The 20,085-nt window shown below is 46.0% G+C and overlaps 1 protein-coding gene across 1 annotated transcript in view; it reads left to right on the top strand.

The window, feature by feature from the left end:
- LOC144752426 (uncharacterized) overlaps nt 1-20,085 on the top strand; it is a 1,170,660-nt gene that overhangs the window by 335,598 nt on the left and 814,977 nt on the right. The window contains exons 10-13 of the mRNA XM_078640356.1: nt 2,675-2,728; nt 4,838-4,891; nt 13,891-13,998; nt 17,750-17,803. Coding sequence (XP_078496482.1) covers nt 2,675-2,728; nt 4,838-4,891; nt 13,891-13,998; nt 17,750-17,803 — 270 coding nt within the window. The remainder of the gene's footprint in view (nt 1-2,674; nt 2,729-4,837; nt 4,892-13,890; nt 13,999-17,749; nt 17,804-20,085) is intronic.

Raw genomic sequence — 20,085 nt, 5'->3', positions numbered from 1 at the left:
TGATTGAAGTTGCAGATGAACTTGTCCCATTTATATTAAAACGGCAGAATAAATACAGACCTTTGAATGCATCACCACAGAATTACTTTGAAAGGAAACTACTATGAGCAACACACAACCACGCATCTACTCCAAACCTACCAAATCTAAGATCCAGGTGTAAATCTTACAAAAGACTCATATTCAAAGCCAAGGTATCCGATGTCAAATCTGAGATCAATATGACAAAAAAAATGACTAAAGAAATTTTTTTGCTTGCCAAAAGACTTACCAACCGCACCTGCGTTATGATGCCACGAATTTCAGGGGGTACTATGGGGAATTATCAATCTTCTTCCACTCCAAAATAAGAAAGAGAGACCTCCCTTGCTCGAATCACTCTGACATGCCCTTTTATGCCTTACCTGTAAAAACACAAGTGTCTGGTCCTCTTTCCAAGAGATATGACCGAGGGGGTTATTAGAGATTGGTGGATGTAGGACATCCTTCAAAAGTAACTAGTAACTGCAGGTGGGTATTATGGGCACAGTCCTGGGGTGGTTCCAATCCTATCCGACCAACTGCTCCCATCAAATAAAAGGGAGAGACGCCATTATCAGTCCTTCCCCTTTCAAAATGAGCACCTCTGGGCTCTGTAGTTTAATTTTAACATTGATCTTATCAGCTCTTTTCTGAGACATTCAGGCATTTCTTTCCACTTCGATACGGATGAGACACAGCTTTACCTGAAAGATGCTTAATTTTCGCTTGAAGAATTTGTCGACACTTGTCGACCAGCGAAATGCACGTGCTCCAAGCCTCGATTTTGCATTGCCAAAAAAAACCTGAACACTGACATCTGCCTCGTCTCTCTCCCACGAACAGCTCAACTCCAGTTCAAGGCGGATGTGACGTTTCGAACTTGTTGGATTGCAAATCATCTAATATGGAACAAACTTAGTGCTTGGGGTTTACCCTTGAGAAAAAGGCCAGTATGCAAGCCTGCATTAATGCCCTATCTGAAAGTGCACATATTCGTCTCACAGACATGTTGGTGAGATGGGTTTTCCACACAGGCACAAACAACATATACCAGAGAAGCAACGCAACTAGGAATCCCCAAATGTTATTTATAAAACCATGATAAAAATGCCTATGAGGAAGCGATTCATCAGAAATGGCAAGAGGTAATAATAAAGCTAAAAGTTGTTCCCTGCTGGCAATTTGTTGACCTGCACCATTTCGTCCAGACTTTCATCATTAATCAGGGAATCGTTGATATCAGACGCCAGGGCACAAATGCAGCAGACAACATATTAGAGACGAGCTCCAGAGAAAAGGAAAATGCAAATCTCACGGTGGTGTATATCCATGCCACACTGGAAGAATTGAAAATCTGCATCACATCCTGTAGCACTGCCAATTGTATCACATAGAGAGGAAGACTGCAGAAATGTGTAATGTGAATATCCTGTGTCAGGAGACAGGCATTATACCATATTTATGATACCTATCAAGGGGACAGTTCCCCCACTCTGAAAGTGTGATCATACCTATGAAAGGTAACAACAATTGTACAAAAGAAACCTGTTACAACCAAGCAAATCCATTCATTGTGATAGGGGAAAATAGAAATCGGTAGTCTTGTTGGCGTACAGAGGGGGTGTGTGGGGGGGTCACGTTAGGCTGTATTGTATTGTATTGTAATTGCATTTATATAGCGCTTACTACCCCTGACGAGGCGTCGAATCTCTTGTTTGGCGAGTAGCACGCTACTCCGGGACCCATAGAGGATTAGTGTTGAATTAGTATAGTGAAACATGCAAGTACATTTTAAGTGGTGGATAGGTTAGTCAGTTATTTGGATTTGGAATGATAGAAGAAGGATAGAGGAGGAAAAAGGTTTATATTTATATAGCGCTTGTTGACGCATGCTATTCAGGAAGGAGGATTAGTGGTGAATTAATATGGTGAAATATGAAGTAATTTCAGTGGTGGATATTTAGTCAGATTATTTGGAGTGAGAAGGATAGCGGAGGAATAAAAGGGGAAGAAAGGTTTGCATTCATATGTTACCCCTGATAGGTGTTGGAGCGCTTTTCTGGCGAGTAGCACGCCACTCTGGAACCCATAAAGGATTAGTGTTGAAAATTAGTATAGTAAAATATGAAATAATTTGAGTAGCGGATATGTTATTCAGTTATTTGGGTAGAGAAGGGTAGGTGGCAGGATAGAAGAGGGAAAGAGGTTTGTATTTATAGAGCGCTTGCTACCCCTGATGGAGTTTTGAAGCGCAAGTAGCACGCTACTCTGGAACCCATCAGGATTAGTGTTGAATTAGGCTGTGGTGCATCCGCACCATCATGGCTGTGGTCACTAAATCGCCCTTTGTTACTGGCAGCAGCAGAAATGCCTGCAAGCTTCCCTTGGATCCCGGGCGGCCTCTGCAGCTTCCTTCTGCACATCATACATTCCCCGGTGCTGAGGCGCGTGCCTGCAGTGTGCGCCTCCTCACGAGGAACTTGGTAACCTCTGAGGGCGCGTGCCCGGGGGTGCCCTGTCCTCTCCTGTCTCGCGCACTTCCTCCTTTAAACGGGACAGCTTCCTTTCAATGATAGGTTTGACACTGACAGGTGGGGCGGAGGAAGGGAAATGTCAGCACGTGTGTGTAACAACAGACTTCGTTTATTTTCAGAGAGGACCAGGACCCGAGGGGCCTCGTGGACACCCAGGGAAGCCGGGATTACCTGTAAGTGCAATGTTATTCCAGCTGTTCAAAAGCAGTGCTGCGCAGGGCAGAGGTGCCGAGGGTGACAGCTGCGCTGAACTCACAGCTGTGCTGGGTCCCGGGAAGGGAATAGACCGGGATGCGGGGTGTGAGGATGTAGGAAGGGACCTCGATGGCTCTGCACGGGGGCTCAGCAGTCGGATGGCATGAAATGCGGTCTATGATTCGGGTGCAGACACAAGTGTGTTTGCAAGTACTGAGCCCTGGATGAGCATGAAATGCTGAATGTGAGAGTGCACGAACATTGATGATCTGCACGGGGGCTCAGCGGGCGGATAGCATGAAATGCTGCCCATGGTTCGGGGGCATAGATTGAAGAAGTGTGTGAGGCTGAGTGCTGGAACAGCACGGGATGCGGTGTGTGAGGACGTGCGAACATTGACGGCTCTGCACTGGGGCCGCTCAGCAGTCGGACAGCATGAAATACCGAGTGTGAGGATGTAGGAACATTGTTGGAGTGGGCGCCGGGCGGGCGGGGGCTCAGCATCTGGAAGGCATGGCATTGTGTCTGGAATGAGTCAGGGGCACAGACAGAGGCGTGCGAGGCTGGGTCCTGGAATAGCACGGACTGCTGCAAATGTATACATCTGTCCATGCGCTCGGTACTGGAATTGTATGAAATGATATTATGAATCAGCCGACTGGCGGGACTCTGCAGGGGTTGATCATTCAAATGGGCAGAGATGAGTTTAAGTTCAGTACTGGAATAAAATACAATAGTATGTGCTATGATTCAGGTCCATTGCCAGATGTATGCTAGGGCTGAGTGTCTTGAAAGAGCCTCCGTACTGAAACATTGCCAGGGGTGCGCAGGGGCTCACCAGTGAAATGGCGGAGGATGCTGTGTGTTAGGTCTGAGATGCAGTGGCAGGAATGTCAGTGTGCTGCTAAATGAATGGCAGCGCATGGCAGGCATTAGAAGTTAGCTGCATTGACAGAGCTGCTCAGGCCCATCATCTTGACTAGCAGGGTGTTCTGCGCCATAGGGTTCCAGTCTCTTGGCAGAGCTGTGGACGTGCTCACTGCTGGAAGAGGCCGAGATGCCATTTAGAAGTATTGGCAGAGCCGAGAGATTATCAAAGGACTAGAAAAGCAGTCCTTACTGCCGTGCTGCATTGAGGTCCTTTGGCAGTTTTCTCCTTGACCCAGTAATGTATACGGGTTCCTTTGGTGGAGTGAGTCCATCCTTCGGTAGAGAAAGCCTAAGGAGGGATTGGTCTAAAACGAGCTTTTGCTCAGTTGTAAGGTGCTCTTTGGCATTGAAGATGTTTTCTCATGCAGCTGGGAGTGTACTTTTCCGAAGGGAGGGTGGCATTTTGTGCATCTGTGAGGTGTTCCCTGGCAGCAGCGTTGTTCACTTTTGTGAAGGAAAGATGATCGTTGAATTGGCAATGGGCTTTCGTTCAGTGGAAAAATCCTCTCTGGACTTGAGGATGTGCTATCTTGCAGAGTAGAGGTGGTCTTGTGCAGTTGAGATGTTTTCCGAAAGTAGAAAAGTGTTGTCCTGCTGCCGAGAACTTCACTCTTGCAATGGAAAGTTGCTCCTACAGTGGCGAGATTGTCCATAGTAGAGAAGAGCCCACTACTTTTCATGAATAGAGATTTGTTAATGTGTCAAAAGCCGAGATTTATAATGTGAATGGAAACTTTTTCTTGATAAGACTAGTGTTGAGTGTAATTTTTTGGTTGCATCTGGAGTAGGTTTTCTCTCCAACTTTGATGTGTTTTAAAAAGTGAATGTTTGTTATTTTCCAGCCTAGAAAATGAGGAGGGTGGTGTAAATCCTTACACAGCCCTTTCAGAAGAAATAGGGTACATGGATGGACTTTGGTTACTCTATGCACAATCCTGGGCACAAAGGCTACTCCTGCAGTGCCCCAAGGCTTTCCAACGTGCTCCTTGGGCGCTTAAAAAGCCAGACCTACCTTTTTATATTGTTAATTGTGCTCCTTTGCAAAGACATCCCGGGTGCAGACATCTTTCAGAAAATCAGCTTGTAAGCCTCGGGTTCTCCTGCTCAAATGAAGGTTAGAGTGGTCTTTTTTCAATTCTTCTTTTCTGTTTGCACAGGGTCGTCCTGGATATCCAGGAGAGCCAGGAGAGAAGGGGCACCGTGGCTACGTTGTAAGTACTTTTAGCAAACAGGATTGCTCTTTAATGCTGTGTTCCAAGTTATTTGTATACTGTTGTGACTCCAACGGGATGGATGAGATTTGTAGCAGCTAAGATTTGAGGCACACTGGCAGATCTGAGGAGGGAAGGGAGCTACAAGTGACAATGAAGTTGTATTATCAGTGATTATTTCAATAAACATGCTTTCAGATGAGTGTTTTATACCAGGACGATGCATATGAGGACCAAAGTGCCCTCACAAAGCTATGTCAGGATTTGTACTTTTCCTCCAATTCCACTGATTCCTGCAGTCATTCAGAAACTGTGGAATTGTCAGGCAACACTGATAGTATTTGCTTCAGACTGGATCAGGCAGTAGTCATGTCTGGATCTTCTACAAATGTCCCTCAGGCCACACTCTAAATTGCTAGACAAAATGAACCTAACAACCAGATCTCCGGGACAGCTGTTCCACCCAAATCTGACATCATTGAATTTGTCAGCATAGCTCCTGAGGTCACAAAATATGGACTTTTGAATTTGCCTCGATTATATTTGGACATTTAAAAAAAGATAAGCCATTGAATTGGAGCTTGTTATTCTTTTAAATGGAAGAGATTTTGTATCTGGTATCAACAAAGAGGTACCTCATCACCTGCCAGGAAGAAGTCATACTTCCATATTTACTACACCTGGTTCTATCGAAATTTCAATTTTCCTCAATAAAATGTCATCCTACTGGTATTACAGCATATAGAAAACGGCCTTATCAGACATCCTCCTTCAGAACACATGCCATCAAAGACTTTCTAGAATGTTGGAAAAGGTGTTTCCTCTTATTAGATTTCCATCTCCCTTTGCTTTGAAATTGGTATTAGCTAAATTGATGGACCCACCATTTGAGCTCATACACAAGACTTGATTGCAACATCTAACTTGCAAGACGGCCCTCCTCATGGCAATAACATCACCCACTAGTGTTGGTGAAATACAAGCATTGTCTGTAGAGCCTTGAGCTGTTTTCCATGCTAACAGGGGGGTTTTAAGAAGTCATCCTTTGTTTATCCGAAAATTAGTCTCAGAGTTTCATTATCAATGGAATGGAATAAAATTTATAAACGTGCAACTTTGCCCGAAGGCATCAAGGCGCCTACCAAAACAATGAAAATTAAAAAGGCGGAACCAAAAGCTAGGGGTATGCTTTACCAAAAAGCCATGTTTTCAGGGCCTTTCTGAATGAATGAATTGAAGGTAGAGTCCTGATTTCCAAAGGAAGCGTATTCCACCATCTTGGGGCCAGGTTGGAAAAGGCTCTACCTCCCCATTTAGCTCTTCGCACTCGGGGAGCGGTGAGGAGCAGTTTCGCCGAGGACCGGAGGTTCCTGGCAGGAACATAAGGAATCAGGAGATCTTTTACACCTCCAGTCTCAGTCCTATTTAGGGCACCAAACACCAAGCATAAAACTTTAAAAGAAATCCTGGCGTCAATAGGAAGCCAGTGCAAAGATTTCCTGGCAGCAGTCGCTGATGACCTTTTAGGAAGGTCCAGCACAAACTTTGCCGCAGCATTTTGCACGGATTGAAGACCTTGCAACAGGCCCTTGTTGGCTCCCGCGTATAGAGCGTTGCAATAGTCAAGCCGAGATGTTATCAAGGCTACCGCAGTTTGTTTCCGGGCTTGCACGGACAAGTAATGTTTGATTTTGCGCAGGCTGGCAATGACACCCCAACAGGTGGAGGTAGTCAGCTTTACCTGGAGGGCCATATCAAGGGAGGGGTCGATCATAACCCCCAGATTTCGTGCAGCCCGGGTAGGAGCTGGGCAGGCCCCCAGAGATTCAGGCCACCATTCCGCCGACCAAATGTCTTCCTTCACGCCAAACACAAGGATCTCCGTCTTTTCGCCATTTAGCCGCAAAGAATTGTTAATCATCCAATGGGCAACTGCCTCCATACAGAGTCTAAACTTGGAGGCAGAGGAGCTGACAGGCTGGGCGAGAGACAGCAAGATCTGTGTGTCATCTGCGTAAGACACTACCTCCATCCCAAAAGATCTAATAAGCCTAGCCAGGGGGGTCACGTAGATGTTAAACAGGGTCGGGCTTAATGCCGACCCCTGTGGAACCCCCCACTTCAGCGGCAGGGATGGAGATAGGAACTCTCCCAGTTTCACCCTCTGTTCCCTCTGGTCCAGAAAAGAGGCCAGCAGGCTTAGTGCGTGCCCCTCCACCCCTATCTCCCTCAGCCGAGATGCTAACACGAGGGGAGACAGGGTATCAAACGCAGCAGTAAGATCCAGAAGGATCAACAGCGAGCTTCCACCCTTATCAACTGTGGTGCGGATGTTATCAAGCACCACAGTCAGGGCGGATTCCGTGCTGTGACCCCTCCGGAAACCATGCTGCGAATGATCGAGGAGACCAGAGGATTCCAGAAAGGCCGAAAGATGCTGGTGTAGATGGATTTCCAGCATCTTTGCTGGGGCTGGGAGCAGAGAAATAGGGCGGAAATTTTTAAGCACGTCTGGGTCCAACGACGGCTTCTTCAAGAGCGGCTTCACCACTGCTTTCTTCCATTGGGAAGGGAAGATGCCTTCCTTCAGGGCTTTATTCATAATCTGGAGCAGCGGGGGCAGAAGTGTTTCCTTGCACTGTTTGAGAAGATGGAGAGGACAGGGATCAAGAGGTGAACCAGACTTGGTCTTAGCCAAGAGGACTTCCAGTTCCTGTAGGGAAAGCAGGGGAAAGCTCGACAGCGAGATCGAGTTCGCAGGTCTAACAGGCCCTATAGGGTAGGGGATCTGTGGGGTAGAAAGGGAAGGGGAAGATGGAGGAATCCTTTTGAGCTCAAGGTCTGAGACAATGCCAGCAATTTTGTCATGGAAAAATGTGGCTATATTGTCGCACAGCTGTTGTGAACTAATAACAGGATCGGGGGTCTTCAGGGAGATCAAAGAGTCAACGATGTTAAAGAGCTCTTTCGGTGAGGTGAGAGCCCCAGTAAGGTTTGAAAAGTATTCCTGTTTAGCTCTTATGACCTCCGCCCTGTATTCCCTCAAATGAGTTTTATGAGACATCCTGTCCTGCATGTTCCCACTATATCTCCAACAACGTTCCTGCTTTCTGCAGGCTTGTCTTAACAGCCTTAAGGACTCAGCATACCAGGGAGCAGACGGCCTTTTTCTGGCAGTATAACACAGAGAGGGAGGAGCAAGCTCATCCACGGCTGCGGAGGTGACCTCTTCAAACCTCCTTACCGCAGAATCTACAACCTCATCTCTCGGGAATGCTAAAGTGGAAATTAAGGGAGCCAGTAAATCATTGGTAACCTTCCTCAGATTACGCCTGAGTTCCATTTTGCTAGGACCTCTCAGGATAATATTAGTAAAAGTGGTATCCAATTGCAACGGGATAGCACAATGATCTGACCAAGAGAGCGGCACAGGTACATCGGCTGACAAACGCCTATCGTTTGAGAAGACCCCATCAAGAGTATGGCCCGCCTGATGGGTGGCACCCTTAACTAGCTGCTGCAAACCGCATGCAGATAGGGTATCTAGGAGACAGCGAGTGTCTTTTGCCTCTGAGTTTTCTAAATGAAAGTTCATATCTCCCAGAACTGTGACGGACTCATAACCAAAGTAGGGTTCTAAAATACTAAGCAAATGCTGAGTAAAATCCACTCTAGGCCCTGGAGGTCTATATATGAGCACGCCCCTAAACGGGATGGAATAGGATGCATTTATAGAAAAATGCAGGGCCTGGATGGCTTCATGTGAGGCTGATAGAGGTATAGTGTGACACGAGTGGGAGTCCTTATGCAGGATACCAAGCCCTCCGCCAATACGGCCCATTCTATCTAACCTCACTAAGGTATAGCCCTCTGGAACTGCCTCAACGAGATCTGGCCCGGATGACTCCTTGGCCCATGTTTCCGTAATGAAGACCCAGGTGGGTTTGTTTACCACAACAAAATCCTTGAAGGAAACGTTGTTCTTGATTAAAGATCTCGCATTGATCAAGTAGCCATGCTCTCTGCTTGTGTGTTGAGAAGGATCTACTGATGGGGTTACTCTAGAAGACCGAAGGGAGGGCACATCAGCAGAGCAGCAGGATCTAAAGCATGTACATATAGGAGACGACTGCAGGGCCTCAGGGGTGAGCAAATGATGGCAGGGTAGTCGAGCAGGTTTCAGATCTAACAATACCTGAATAGCGTACCTGAGCCGGCTAGCTCCACAGTCGTTAACGCCAAGCACCCCCTCGTCCAGCTCGTCCGTAGCGCGGACGGGCGCAGACGGGCGCAGACGGGCTGGACTCTGGCGTGACTCCGGCGTTACTGCGGCACATACGCCGTGCGCATGCGCCGTGCGCTAGCATCCTTGTGTTAAAAAAAGGGCTCAGGCTAGTCAACCTGACTGCTGGAGCGCTAACCTGAGATGACCTCAAGCGTCCCTTTCTAACCCCTAAAATGGCGTGGATGGCGTGGAGGGTGACGAGGAGCGCGCAGGGGACCCGCTAAATCGCGGTGGAGGACACAATTTAGGTGCAGGTATGTGGCAGGACAATTTAAAAACAGGATTTAATAAAATTATTTTTAAATCAAATACAAAAAACGGGGAGTTTAAAAATCACAGCGCATTCAGCAGAGCGGCGGCACGCAGCGATGGGTTGCCTTATCAAGGCTGACCTTACCTATCTTCTGCCCTTAAATGTACTTCGCGCTTGTCTCAGGCTAGTCAACCTGACTGCTGGAGCGCTAACCTGAGATGACCTCAAGCGTCCCTTTCTAACCCCTAAAATGGCGTGGAGGGTGACGAGGAGCGCGCAGGGGACCCGCTAAATCGCGGTGGAGGACACAATTTAGGTGCAGGTATGTGGCAGGACAATTTGAAAACAGGATTTAATAAAATTATTTTTAAATCAAATACAAAAAACAGGGAGTTTAAAAATCACAGCGCATTCAGCAGAGCGGCGACACGCAGCGATGGGTTGCCTTATCAATCAAACAATCACTCATCTGACATTCTTTCCCAGCCTCCCATCAACGACTGCAGAATGTGTCTTGCATTCTTTAGATGTCAGAAGAGTTTTTCTTTTTTAGTTCGACAAATACAAGATAATAAGGATCTCCAACCAGCTCTTTCTGAATCATGGTCTTATACACCTAGGCCTGACTACCTCTGAACAATACAACTCCTGGTGGATAGTAGCCTAGCAAATAAGCCTCTACCAAACAACCCCCAAGCACACGCTACTAGGGGAAAGGCAGCCACCATGGTTTGGCTGAGAAACATCACTCTAGCAGAAATCTACGGACCATCTACCTTTACAGAACATTCTCTTGATACCAATACGAAAGCTGTCTGTGTAGGTAGTCAGGCTGCTCTAAAGAACCTATTTGGCCTATCCTAAATGAAGGATACAATAGAATTCACTGTGTTTCAGGTAGTTGTCACCTATGCCCAAGAGTTGTAGATATATATAAGATTTTTGCAAGCTACTCTTTTTTAACATTTATGGCTATCAATGAAGATCCCAGGATACACAAAAAATGTCTAGTCAACTTGTAGTTCTGGTTCACGACCATACCCGACCCTCCCTCCTCTCTTGATTCTGTTGTAAGGATCCTGCTCATACACAGAACTGTGCACAGAGACCTAGGACATCTGTGAATTGTGGTGTACCAGAAACTCACCTCAGTACCTAGAAAAACCCCAACCAGCTAGCATCAGTGTCACATTAGCTCTACGTCCTATAGCAAAGTAACCAATAATTAGACAACCTAGAACATGCGACTTAGTACAAACTCAGGAATGGTGGGAAGTGAGAACACTCTTTCGTTATACTCTCATACCAGTCCACAACAGGAGTAAAGAAGAGACACGGTAAGGTTAAAACATTTATTTTAACGACATGATCTCAGATGCAGTATCTTAGTCAACATAAGCAGACACATGATTAAAAATAATATGGTCAGCATTGTTACAATTCCATAAAATACAAAAGGAGAAATCATATTACAATGATGGTGAAAACAGGTCCTATAGCGCCTAGTTTTAACACCCTCCCTATATAGGAACTATGTATTATAAACCAAAGAAGGTCTCTTAGGCTTGTTTGGGGGACCCCATTACCTTTCTGCTCAGTAAGAGTAAATCACATTCGGATCAGCCAAAGCGCTCTGCATCACTGGAAACGTAAAATATTCCAAGTGTGTGAAATCATGGCAAGTGTGCAATAATAAGGGCGCCAGAATCTTAGTTGGCTCACAGCTGCCAAATTGTTGTGTCTAGAAAGCGTTACTCGAACATGTCGAAAAACAGCTAATATGTTTTGATAACCTTGACGGCTTCAGCACTCACTCTGCAGACTAGGGGCACGATGTAAGTCTAGAGATGTCGAAAACAAAACCTTTTCCCATGTGTAGACCTTCGTGAAGGCTAACTTACAAAATCAGCTATGCAGTGTTGTGCGCAAAAGCAACAAAAGGCAAAATGGCGTTTAAACTCCTAATAAGCCATGCTAACATACCATGTGCACAAAGCAGGCCTTATGCCATACCACAATTAGATTTTTAATCTCAGCCAATGTTCCTCCAAAAAGAGGTGATGGTGTGAGGCAATACCATTATAAGGCATCATGGGTAGAGGAAGCTTAAAGTCTTACAGGAACAGCACACATTTGGCCAGCTAAATCGAAAACTTTAGGGTTGATCTTAGCAAGTTTAATGACAGAGTTGTATGCTTTATTAGCATGACTCAACATTAACCCCTTTCTGAAAGTGAACTACCCAGAACATGTAGTTGGACATGGGCAACATCATTCTTTTTGTAGGTGACATAATAATGTGTTTTCGGCCAGCCACCAGAAGGGACTTGGAGAAGGTCGGCATTTTATAGGAGATAGCTTGGAAAGCAACAGTAAAAGGAAGAAGAAAAATGATAGGCAATTGCTTATTTAAAATCAGCAACCCTACCGTTATCATCCCTCCTTTTCTCGAGCTGCCCTTGGACTGTCTTGATCCACATACAGCACACAGATGGGCATGGAACTGAGCCATGGGGCAGCCCTGTAAGAGGTCGTGGTATACCTGCCAACATTATATTATCAAAAGATGTAGAGGTAGTTATTACAGCTTGACTATTCAGATAAATTAATGAGGGGCCCTGTCCTGACCAAACAACAAGGGGCCTCCTTGAAAGATGGGGCCCTGAGACAGAGCCCACTTTGCAATGCCTTAAGAAGTCTCCGACTAGAACCTTTTCCTCTGGTGGCCATTCCTTACCCTCGCTCCGACTCCAACTTCTTGTCCCTCCTCGTTCTTGTCTCCTCAGTAGCTCTCCTGCTCCCTCCCTCTGTACCTGCCAGTCCGATGCCTATGGCTTTCTGCTCACAGTTGCGGTATTCAGTGTGATATTGCACGAGTTGAGTTGACTCCTGCCTTGGCCTGGCCGTGGGTTCCCTCCTGGTTCCGGCTTTCAGTGTCTCCCCAGTTCTTCCCACTCCCCTGCTTTCAGACTGCTTTATGGTGGTGGCTTGAAGTGATGGACAAAAAAACCAGTGTAACTCAGCAGTGTGCTGCAGCGCCTTCCTCCCACGAATGGTGAATAACACACGAATCTAGATTCCTCATGCGGCAGCACATGCCCTGCCCTGACTGCAGGTGGCACACCGGGCAGTCCCACTGGGAAGTCCTCTGTCTTGTGTGTTCTGAAGTTGAGAGTGAAAAAGATTATTGTTTCGTTAATTAAAACCAGAACAATGTTCCAAAACACCAGATACACTGTACCCTTAAAAACACACCGACATCTAAACATGTTAAAACTTATAATTACCTCCGTTTCTTTAAACATTCTATTTGAAAGTTTAACATTGATGTGAACGGGTGATACACCACTTTTTTTGATCGATACATCAAAATTAATTGATTATATCTTTTTACTGTACAATTGTTGTTAAAAAGCAGACGGTGACCACTAAGCGACTCTGTGACCAATTTTATTGTGTCATTACTTTCTTGTAGCTGATTAAAAATGTTATTAAATGGCAAATAAATTGCGGATCATTTGTTCTGAAGTTTGCCACCCGGAAAAAAGCAGATTGGATTAGAGAAGCATCTTATGTGGAGCAATTTCCCCTAGTAAAGCTGTTTGCAACCCTTGTGCCGAAATGAAGGGGTAAAACTGTCAGCCGATTCCCGCTCGAGTGTTGCAGCTCGGATTTGAGACTTTGACAGAAATATTTGTGCCTCATCATAAATGGTGGGGGAAACTGCGTGTCAGAATTCAGGTGTGTCGGATTAAAAGACTGCATAGTTCTTACAACTATAGTTTGTTCATTGTTCCCTTGCACACTCATGAGGACATGCCAGACGTGTTTTCACCTTTCAGCCCCCTGAGCAGTGTGCATTCCCCAGGGCTTCTGTCTAGCTTGGACACTGTAATGACATTCTCTTTAGATTTGTGGCACAGAATTTTAATCTCCAATAGATTGGATCCGTCACTCAACAGCACTGGTCAGATTTAGACTGTGAGCTTCTCAGACATTATTAACTTTCTGCAATGGTGTCGCTAATATAGCTGCCATTATATATCCAATTGTGGACAACACCAGCAAAATGAATACAGCATTTCAGAAAATGTGATATGTCTTTACAGAGGTGACCATTTTTATCCGTGCCAGCTGGCTTGCTTGATGCTGGTCAGGTTCATCCTGGCTGTACTGATCCACCTGAGGCGGAGAGCCTGTCTCTCCTCTTCTCTCTGGTCTGCCATGAATGGCCGTTTACCCCCTCCACTTGTCAACTCGTCCCCCTCGCTGACTTGCTTTGCCCTCCTGCCCACCTTTGGAAACTGTCATTGTGGCTGTCAACTAAATATCCGGCCACTGCTGGTCCCACAGATGGCTAGCACCATCTACGTGCTGGTATTTTTACGCCATGTGCTTGCTGTTCAGAACTTCTGTCATGCACTGATTCTTTTAAAGTTGAAATTCACTTGTCTTTTGCAGGGCAATCCTGGTCCCAAAGGTCTTCAGGGCCACGATGGTTTCCCTGGTGCCAATGCGCTGCCCGCCCCTGATGGAAAGCCAGGCCCACCGGGGCTTCCTGGAGAGCAGGTAAATCTCAAACGCACCAGAGGCAGACGTGTTTGCACCTGGTCGTGGATAGATGCATGTGTTTCTGCTTTCCTAAAGATTTTCTTCATCTGTGCATGCCTTTCACCGTGATTTAATGCACGTGCGCGATTGTTGTGACTGTTAGAGTTTATCTGGCTGTGATGGAAATGGTGAGAGAGTTTGTTTGTGTATATAATCTGAGATCGCTATCCCGTGCTCCTATGATGTGTTATTTTAGCTGTCTGTCTTTGTCAATCCGAAGTTGAGCCTTGCCGGTGTACCTAAGTGTTTTGTTACAGATTTAGGCCTTGTGTAATTTGTAGACATCGTTTCGTATGGAGTGTGTGTGAGGGTGCCTGCGTGGTTGTATTGTGAGTGGGGCTGGTGGGCACGGGAACCATATAGAGATTGGTGTGTGCACCGATCTAGTTCTCCTTCTCTCTTATGTGCAGGTGTTTCTGGTGGCCCATATATATTTTTGTGCATCTTTGTGTGTGACCTTTTCGTGTCTCTGTGCCTACCTTCGTATGTGTGTTTGCAGAACAGATAACCGAATGATTTTGCAATATATTACTTAAAAATGGATGCTACGGAGAGACAACGGCAGAATTCATATTTATAACCGATTCCTCCGATTTGGCAAAGTCTTCGCTCTGCTTTCAGGTGTTTGAGTTTACACTGTCAGTAACTGGAAATAATTAAATAATCAGGATTGATGATGCAGTGCATGGAATGAAAGGCAGTGCGCCAGGCTCGTAAACAAAATGTTCACTTGCATAGTACCCGTTTTTCAGTGTACAGTGCAAGGTAGATTGCAGTGGGAAATCCCTGTGTGGGTAAAGATATTCAGAAAGAGATGGAGAAAGTTCAGTTTGTGAAGGAAGATATTTACGTAATGATGAAGTGTGGCAGAAGCTATTTAGTGTACAGTGTATAATATTAAATGTGTTGTAGCTATTTGCTGAGTGGGTGGAGTTATCCAGAGTCCGGTAGACGATATTCATTGTGTCGTGGAAGAGATAGTTTGTTGTAGAACATGCTGAGAGTGTGGAAGGTGATATTCATTCTGCAGTAGAAGATATCAAATGTGGAGTTCAAGTTTAACTCCTTAACTCTCATCAATCAGGCTTCCGAGCGAAACATAGCACGGAAACAGCTATGACACACATAATTGATGACGCCCTCCAAATTCTTGATCGCAATGAGTCCTGCCTCCTCATCCTTCTTGACCTCTCGTCAGCATTTGACACGGTCAAACATGAGAACTTGCTGGAGCTGCTAAGCACTAGAATGGGACTATCGGGAACGGTTCTCAAATGGTTTTCGTCCTTCCTTCACAACCGGTCTCAGAAGTTCAAGATCGACAATGTGCTATCTTCACCTGTGCCTGCAGATCTAGGGGTTCCACAAGGATCCTCCCTCTCCCCCACATTGTTCAACCTCGTCATGGAACCGCTCGCCACCTTGCGCCAAGCTTCTAATGTCCAATTTCATATGTACGCCGACGACACACAACTATACCTAAAGCTTCAATCCCCAGAAGATATCAAACTTCTGAATTCCACGCTTATTAACACTCAATCCTGGCTAGCCGATAATCACCTCAAACTAAATGCTCTGAAAACTGAGTTCCTTCTCATCTCACCCCCGGCGAAAACTTCAACCACCCAAACATGGCTCAACAACCTAACAGCACTCAATGTCCAACCCACCATCGTGGACTCAGCGAAATCCCTAGGCATCACACTGGATGCCAAGCTCAACATGCAGCAGCACGTCAGCAAAGCCACAAAATCAGCTAATTTCCAAATCAACACACTGAGGAAAATTAAACCCTTCCTCCCTGCTGAAGACTTCCAAACTGCTGTACAAGCGTTAGTCATCCCTCGAATAGACTACGGAATTGTGGCCCTCAGCGGTCTCCCTCTATCCACAACAGCACCCTTAAGAGCCTCCCTGAACGCTGCCGCAAGACTCATTACTGGCTCAAGAAAACATTCGCATATTTCCCCTGACTTAAAGTCCCTAAAATGGCTGCCTTTTGAAGCCAGAATACAACAAAAAATTGCAGTTATGACACACGCGGCAGTACACCACAATGCACCCAACTACCTCGCTCAAAAGTTGTCTATATCAGGAGGTTCGAGATCCAACAGAAGCTAAAAAAATCTACTCCTGAAACCCCGTAGATTCCGGAAAGAGAAAACTTACAAGCGCTCCTTCTCAGGAATGGCACCCAGGATCTGGAATGCGCTTCCTCCTGAAACCAGGCGTTTCTCCTCCACTGCACTCTTCAAGAAAGAGGTGAAAACCATCCTTCTGGCCAAGATCTCCTGAACGTTATAGGTGTTGGATCAGAGACTCTGCATTGCTTTGTGTCAATGCTTACCTTGTCCTTTGGCACTATACCTCTACTTGAGAGAGACACTACTACGCTACTCTCTCACTACCAACCAATATATGATACACGTTGGGTCACTGTTTCACCCTCCCGGTGCCCCCACTCAGTGCTCTCTCTATACTAAAACACTGTTCTAAGCCTTCCACACACCCAAAGTGTACCTGAACACCTCTGTAGTGGGATCATTGACTTGTGCCGTCTTATATTTCTTGTTTACCTGACTGTATTTTGATATGTTTTATGTATGTTATTATTATCCTTTCATGTTAGTGACTATTACATTGCTCCCATTACCTCTGTTCATTCCTACTGCCCCTACCCCTTTCATTGTGAAGCGCTCTGATATCTGTAAGGATCTTGTTCGCGCTATATAAAACTTTGAATAAATAAATAAATAAAATAAAGTTATTTACATAGTAGTGAAAGATGTTCACTGTGAATCATTGAAAGTTTCTTTTAGAAGAAAGATGTAGTGTGCAGTGTTCTATTTAAGTGTGTGGTGGCAGATATTCAGTGCACCGCAGAATATGTGCAGAGAACTGTTTATTGAACAGTGAACAATAAATACTTAGTTGTTTTAAAAGTATTCATTTGAGGTGTAAGTTATTGCTACATTGGGTGGATGACTGGAAGATATTTAAACTTCAGTGGAAATATTCAGTGAGTGACGAAAGCTATTCATTGACCAGTGGACTATATATTTACTGTGCATTGGAAGGTAGTATGTGTGAAGTGGAATATAATTGGTGCACAGTGGATGATATTTAGATGCAGTAGAATATATTTAGTTGCAGTAGAAGATATTTTGTGTGCAGTGCAAAATTTCCCGCTTGTAAAATATTTTCAGTGTGCGTTGGAAGATATTCAGTGCATAGGGGAAATATTAAGTGCCATAACATATTAATTTGCAGTGGAAGATATTAAGAATGTAGCGAAAAATAACCCACAGCAGAGGATGAAATTAATTGGCATAAGCAAAATGTTTGTGTGTGATGGAAGTTAACACTTTCAGTAAAATATGTAGAATATACAGTTTAAGATATTCAGTTGCAACTGAAGCTATTCAATGTGATTCAGTGTTTGGTGGGGGATAATTTGTTGCTGTGGAGCATGTTCATTGTCTAGTAGATGCTTTTCATTCTTTGATGGAATATATTCCATGTACAGTGAAAGATATTCATTGTGCAGTGGAAGATGCAGGGTTCACGGTCAGAGGAAATCCTTGTGGAGTGCAAAACATTTGTGTAAGGAGGAAATTAGTGAGTTTGCAGTTATAATAAAGTAGTAAAATCTGATGGGCTACCAAGACCAGATCTTCTAATAACACTTCTTTCATTTGTTCATGCACAGGGTCCACAGGGATTTAAAGGGGAGCAGGGTCCTCTTGGAGAAAAGGGAGAAGAGGTGAGTGTATATGCATGGGCGTGTGTCTAAACTATGGGGGCGAGGGGCCTGTACAATGTTGATCCTTGTTAATTGTGTTGAAAATGAAATGAAAAAGAAATTTAATAAAGCGCACTGCGGCCAAGCGGCTTCATGGCGCTGTTCCCTTACAATTGGTTGATGAACAAGGTCAGACTTGTAAAATATTTCTGTCCTTTAGTTTAAAGCATTATGTTATTTTCAAGTTTGACAGGGGTGTCCATGCAGTTGTCTTTGACATGCAAGCATTCGATTATTAGCTCTGCCCTATCGTAGTAGGGAAGACCGCTTTGGAATGAGGTCCTCAATGAGCTTCTGTTTTTAGCTAGGTCCCATTAGAGTTCCTCGCCGAGGTGTTTGCTCTACTGTTGTCCAGGAGCTCATAATAAAATATATTCTAATCCTGTCTTTCAAAAGGAGCCTTCAGCAGTGTATCTAAAGCCACTGGGTGTTGGTTTGCAGATTTCATGCTTAAGTTCCCTTTTAAGAATGACAACTCTACCTAGAAGCTGCCTCTTCGTATTGAATGGCTTGCTTATGAGTTCCGTTTTGGACTGTGGGAGTTTGTGTATTACTTGTGAGTCTCTTCAAAAGCCCTGGTTGCTGTGGACAGTGGACAGATGGACTCTGAGCTATGTGATGGGTTGTGATCAGTGGGTGGATTGTCATCAGTTCCTGCATGACATAAGCAGTTTAACCCATTCCATGCTGCCGTTGGACATCGCAAGCGCTACCTCGCTGGTGCTGCGCACATCTAACGACCGACGCAGCCCCGCCCGCTCTTTAGAACGCCCGCACTGTGGCGGAAAAACCGCAGCGGTTAAGGCGGTAAATAAGTTTGAGCTCCGCACGCAAGATGGCTGACAGGATGTGTCCTTGAGGAGCTCCTCAAGTACGAATCCTGCATAATCCTGTTGCAGACAGTATTTTAATCAAGGATCCCTACCCTATTGTACCCCCCCACTGAGGTGTACCCCCCACACATTGTACCATCCCCCCCCTCCCCGAGGGGGATGCTTAGTGTTGGGGGTGATGCCCGCTCCCTGGCGCAGTGTGACTGTGGACCGTGAGGAGCCCATCGGAGACGGGGTTGCTGCGGGCCAGGGTGGAGCCCCCTGTTCCCACTCTCCATAGCAGGTGTGACTCACTGGGGTTCTGGGGCCGGCATGATGCCTTGCAGGGGATTATCCCTCATGCCTCATGCCTGGGCAGGAATGTTGGTGCTGGGTTCAGCGCTGCAAGCCCGACCTCTAAACAAGAAGATGCTGGGGCTGGCGTGCCCAATCACATACAGTGTGGGCCTTCCTGGCGTGGCACGGCGCATCAATGATCCTGTGACTGGTGGTGGTATACTCACTAGCCCTCGGCATCCGAAGGTCCTGCTGCTGGCAGTTGAGCCTCGGCTGGTGTGTGGGAGCTTGGGGGTTGCCAATCTTCACATCCGGGGCGTTGATGACTGGAACCGCATTCCCCCAGCAGCGGGGACACTTGGGAATGTTCTGGCGTACGGAGGGGGTCTGCGGCTTCTTCATGAATGGGGCTCGGCTGGGCCTGCACCACATTCCCTCGATAGATGCCAGTGAGGAGCAAGGGGTGCCCATCAGAGGCACTAAGTAGTAAGTGCACTGGGTGGATCACTCACCCACCCCCGCATCACACAGACCTGACAATACATTGAAAGGGCAATGGACTGGCTGTACTGCATGCCATCCTGTGAACATCATCATTTATTCCCCACCACGCATTGTGCTCAACAAAGAGAGCGGAGGCTTTTACCCTTTGGGGCAGAACATTTTGGTGGACTCCTGAATTTGCCTACTGCCTGAACGGATATACAGAACTGGCCACTGGGAAATTTGGGGTGCCCCACCAAGTATACTATCAATCTGCATAACCCGCCTCTGATGTGGTCTCTCTTCCCCTGGTTGGTGCTTGCTACCTGTCCTATGTCCCTAGGGTGAGGGGTGCTATCAGAGGTATACAACGTCGATCACTCCTTACCATATGGGGAGGGGCAGGCGGACACTTTAAGTCAAATGCGTGGGGACCGCAAAGAGACCGTAGCCCTAAGCCGTTGGTGGAAGAGCCCTTCAAGGCGGAGCTGATGGCGGCAATTCAGAGCACTAGGGTATCAGTGAAAGGCAAGATGTGAACGGTATCCATTGAGGCTTCTATCTTCCACATGGACGTGTAAAAAGTCTCAAGGTTGAAGTGGCCTCCCTAAAGAAACAAATGGCTGGCTTTCTCTCCGAGACAAGGGTATT

The sequence above is a fragment of the Lissotriton helveticus genome, chromosome 5_1 (assembly GCF_964261635.1).
Source record: "Lissotriton helveticus chromosome 5_1, aLisHel1.1, whole genome shotgun sequence".
NCBI lineage: Eukaryota > Metazoa > Chordata > Amphibia > Caudata > Salamandridae > Lissotriton > Lissotriton helveticus.
Note: the sequence above shows the minus strand (reverse complement) of the source record. Positions and strands in the feature narration are given on the sequence as shown.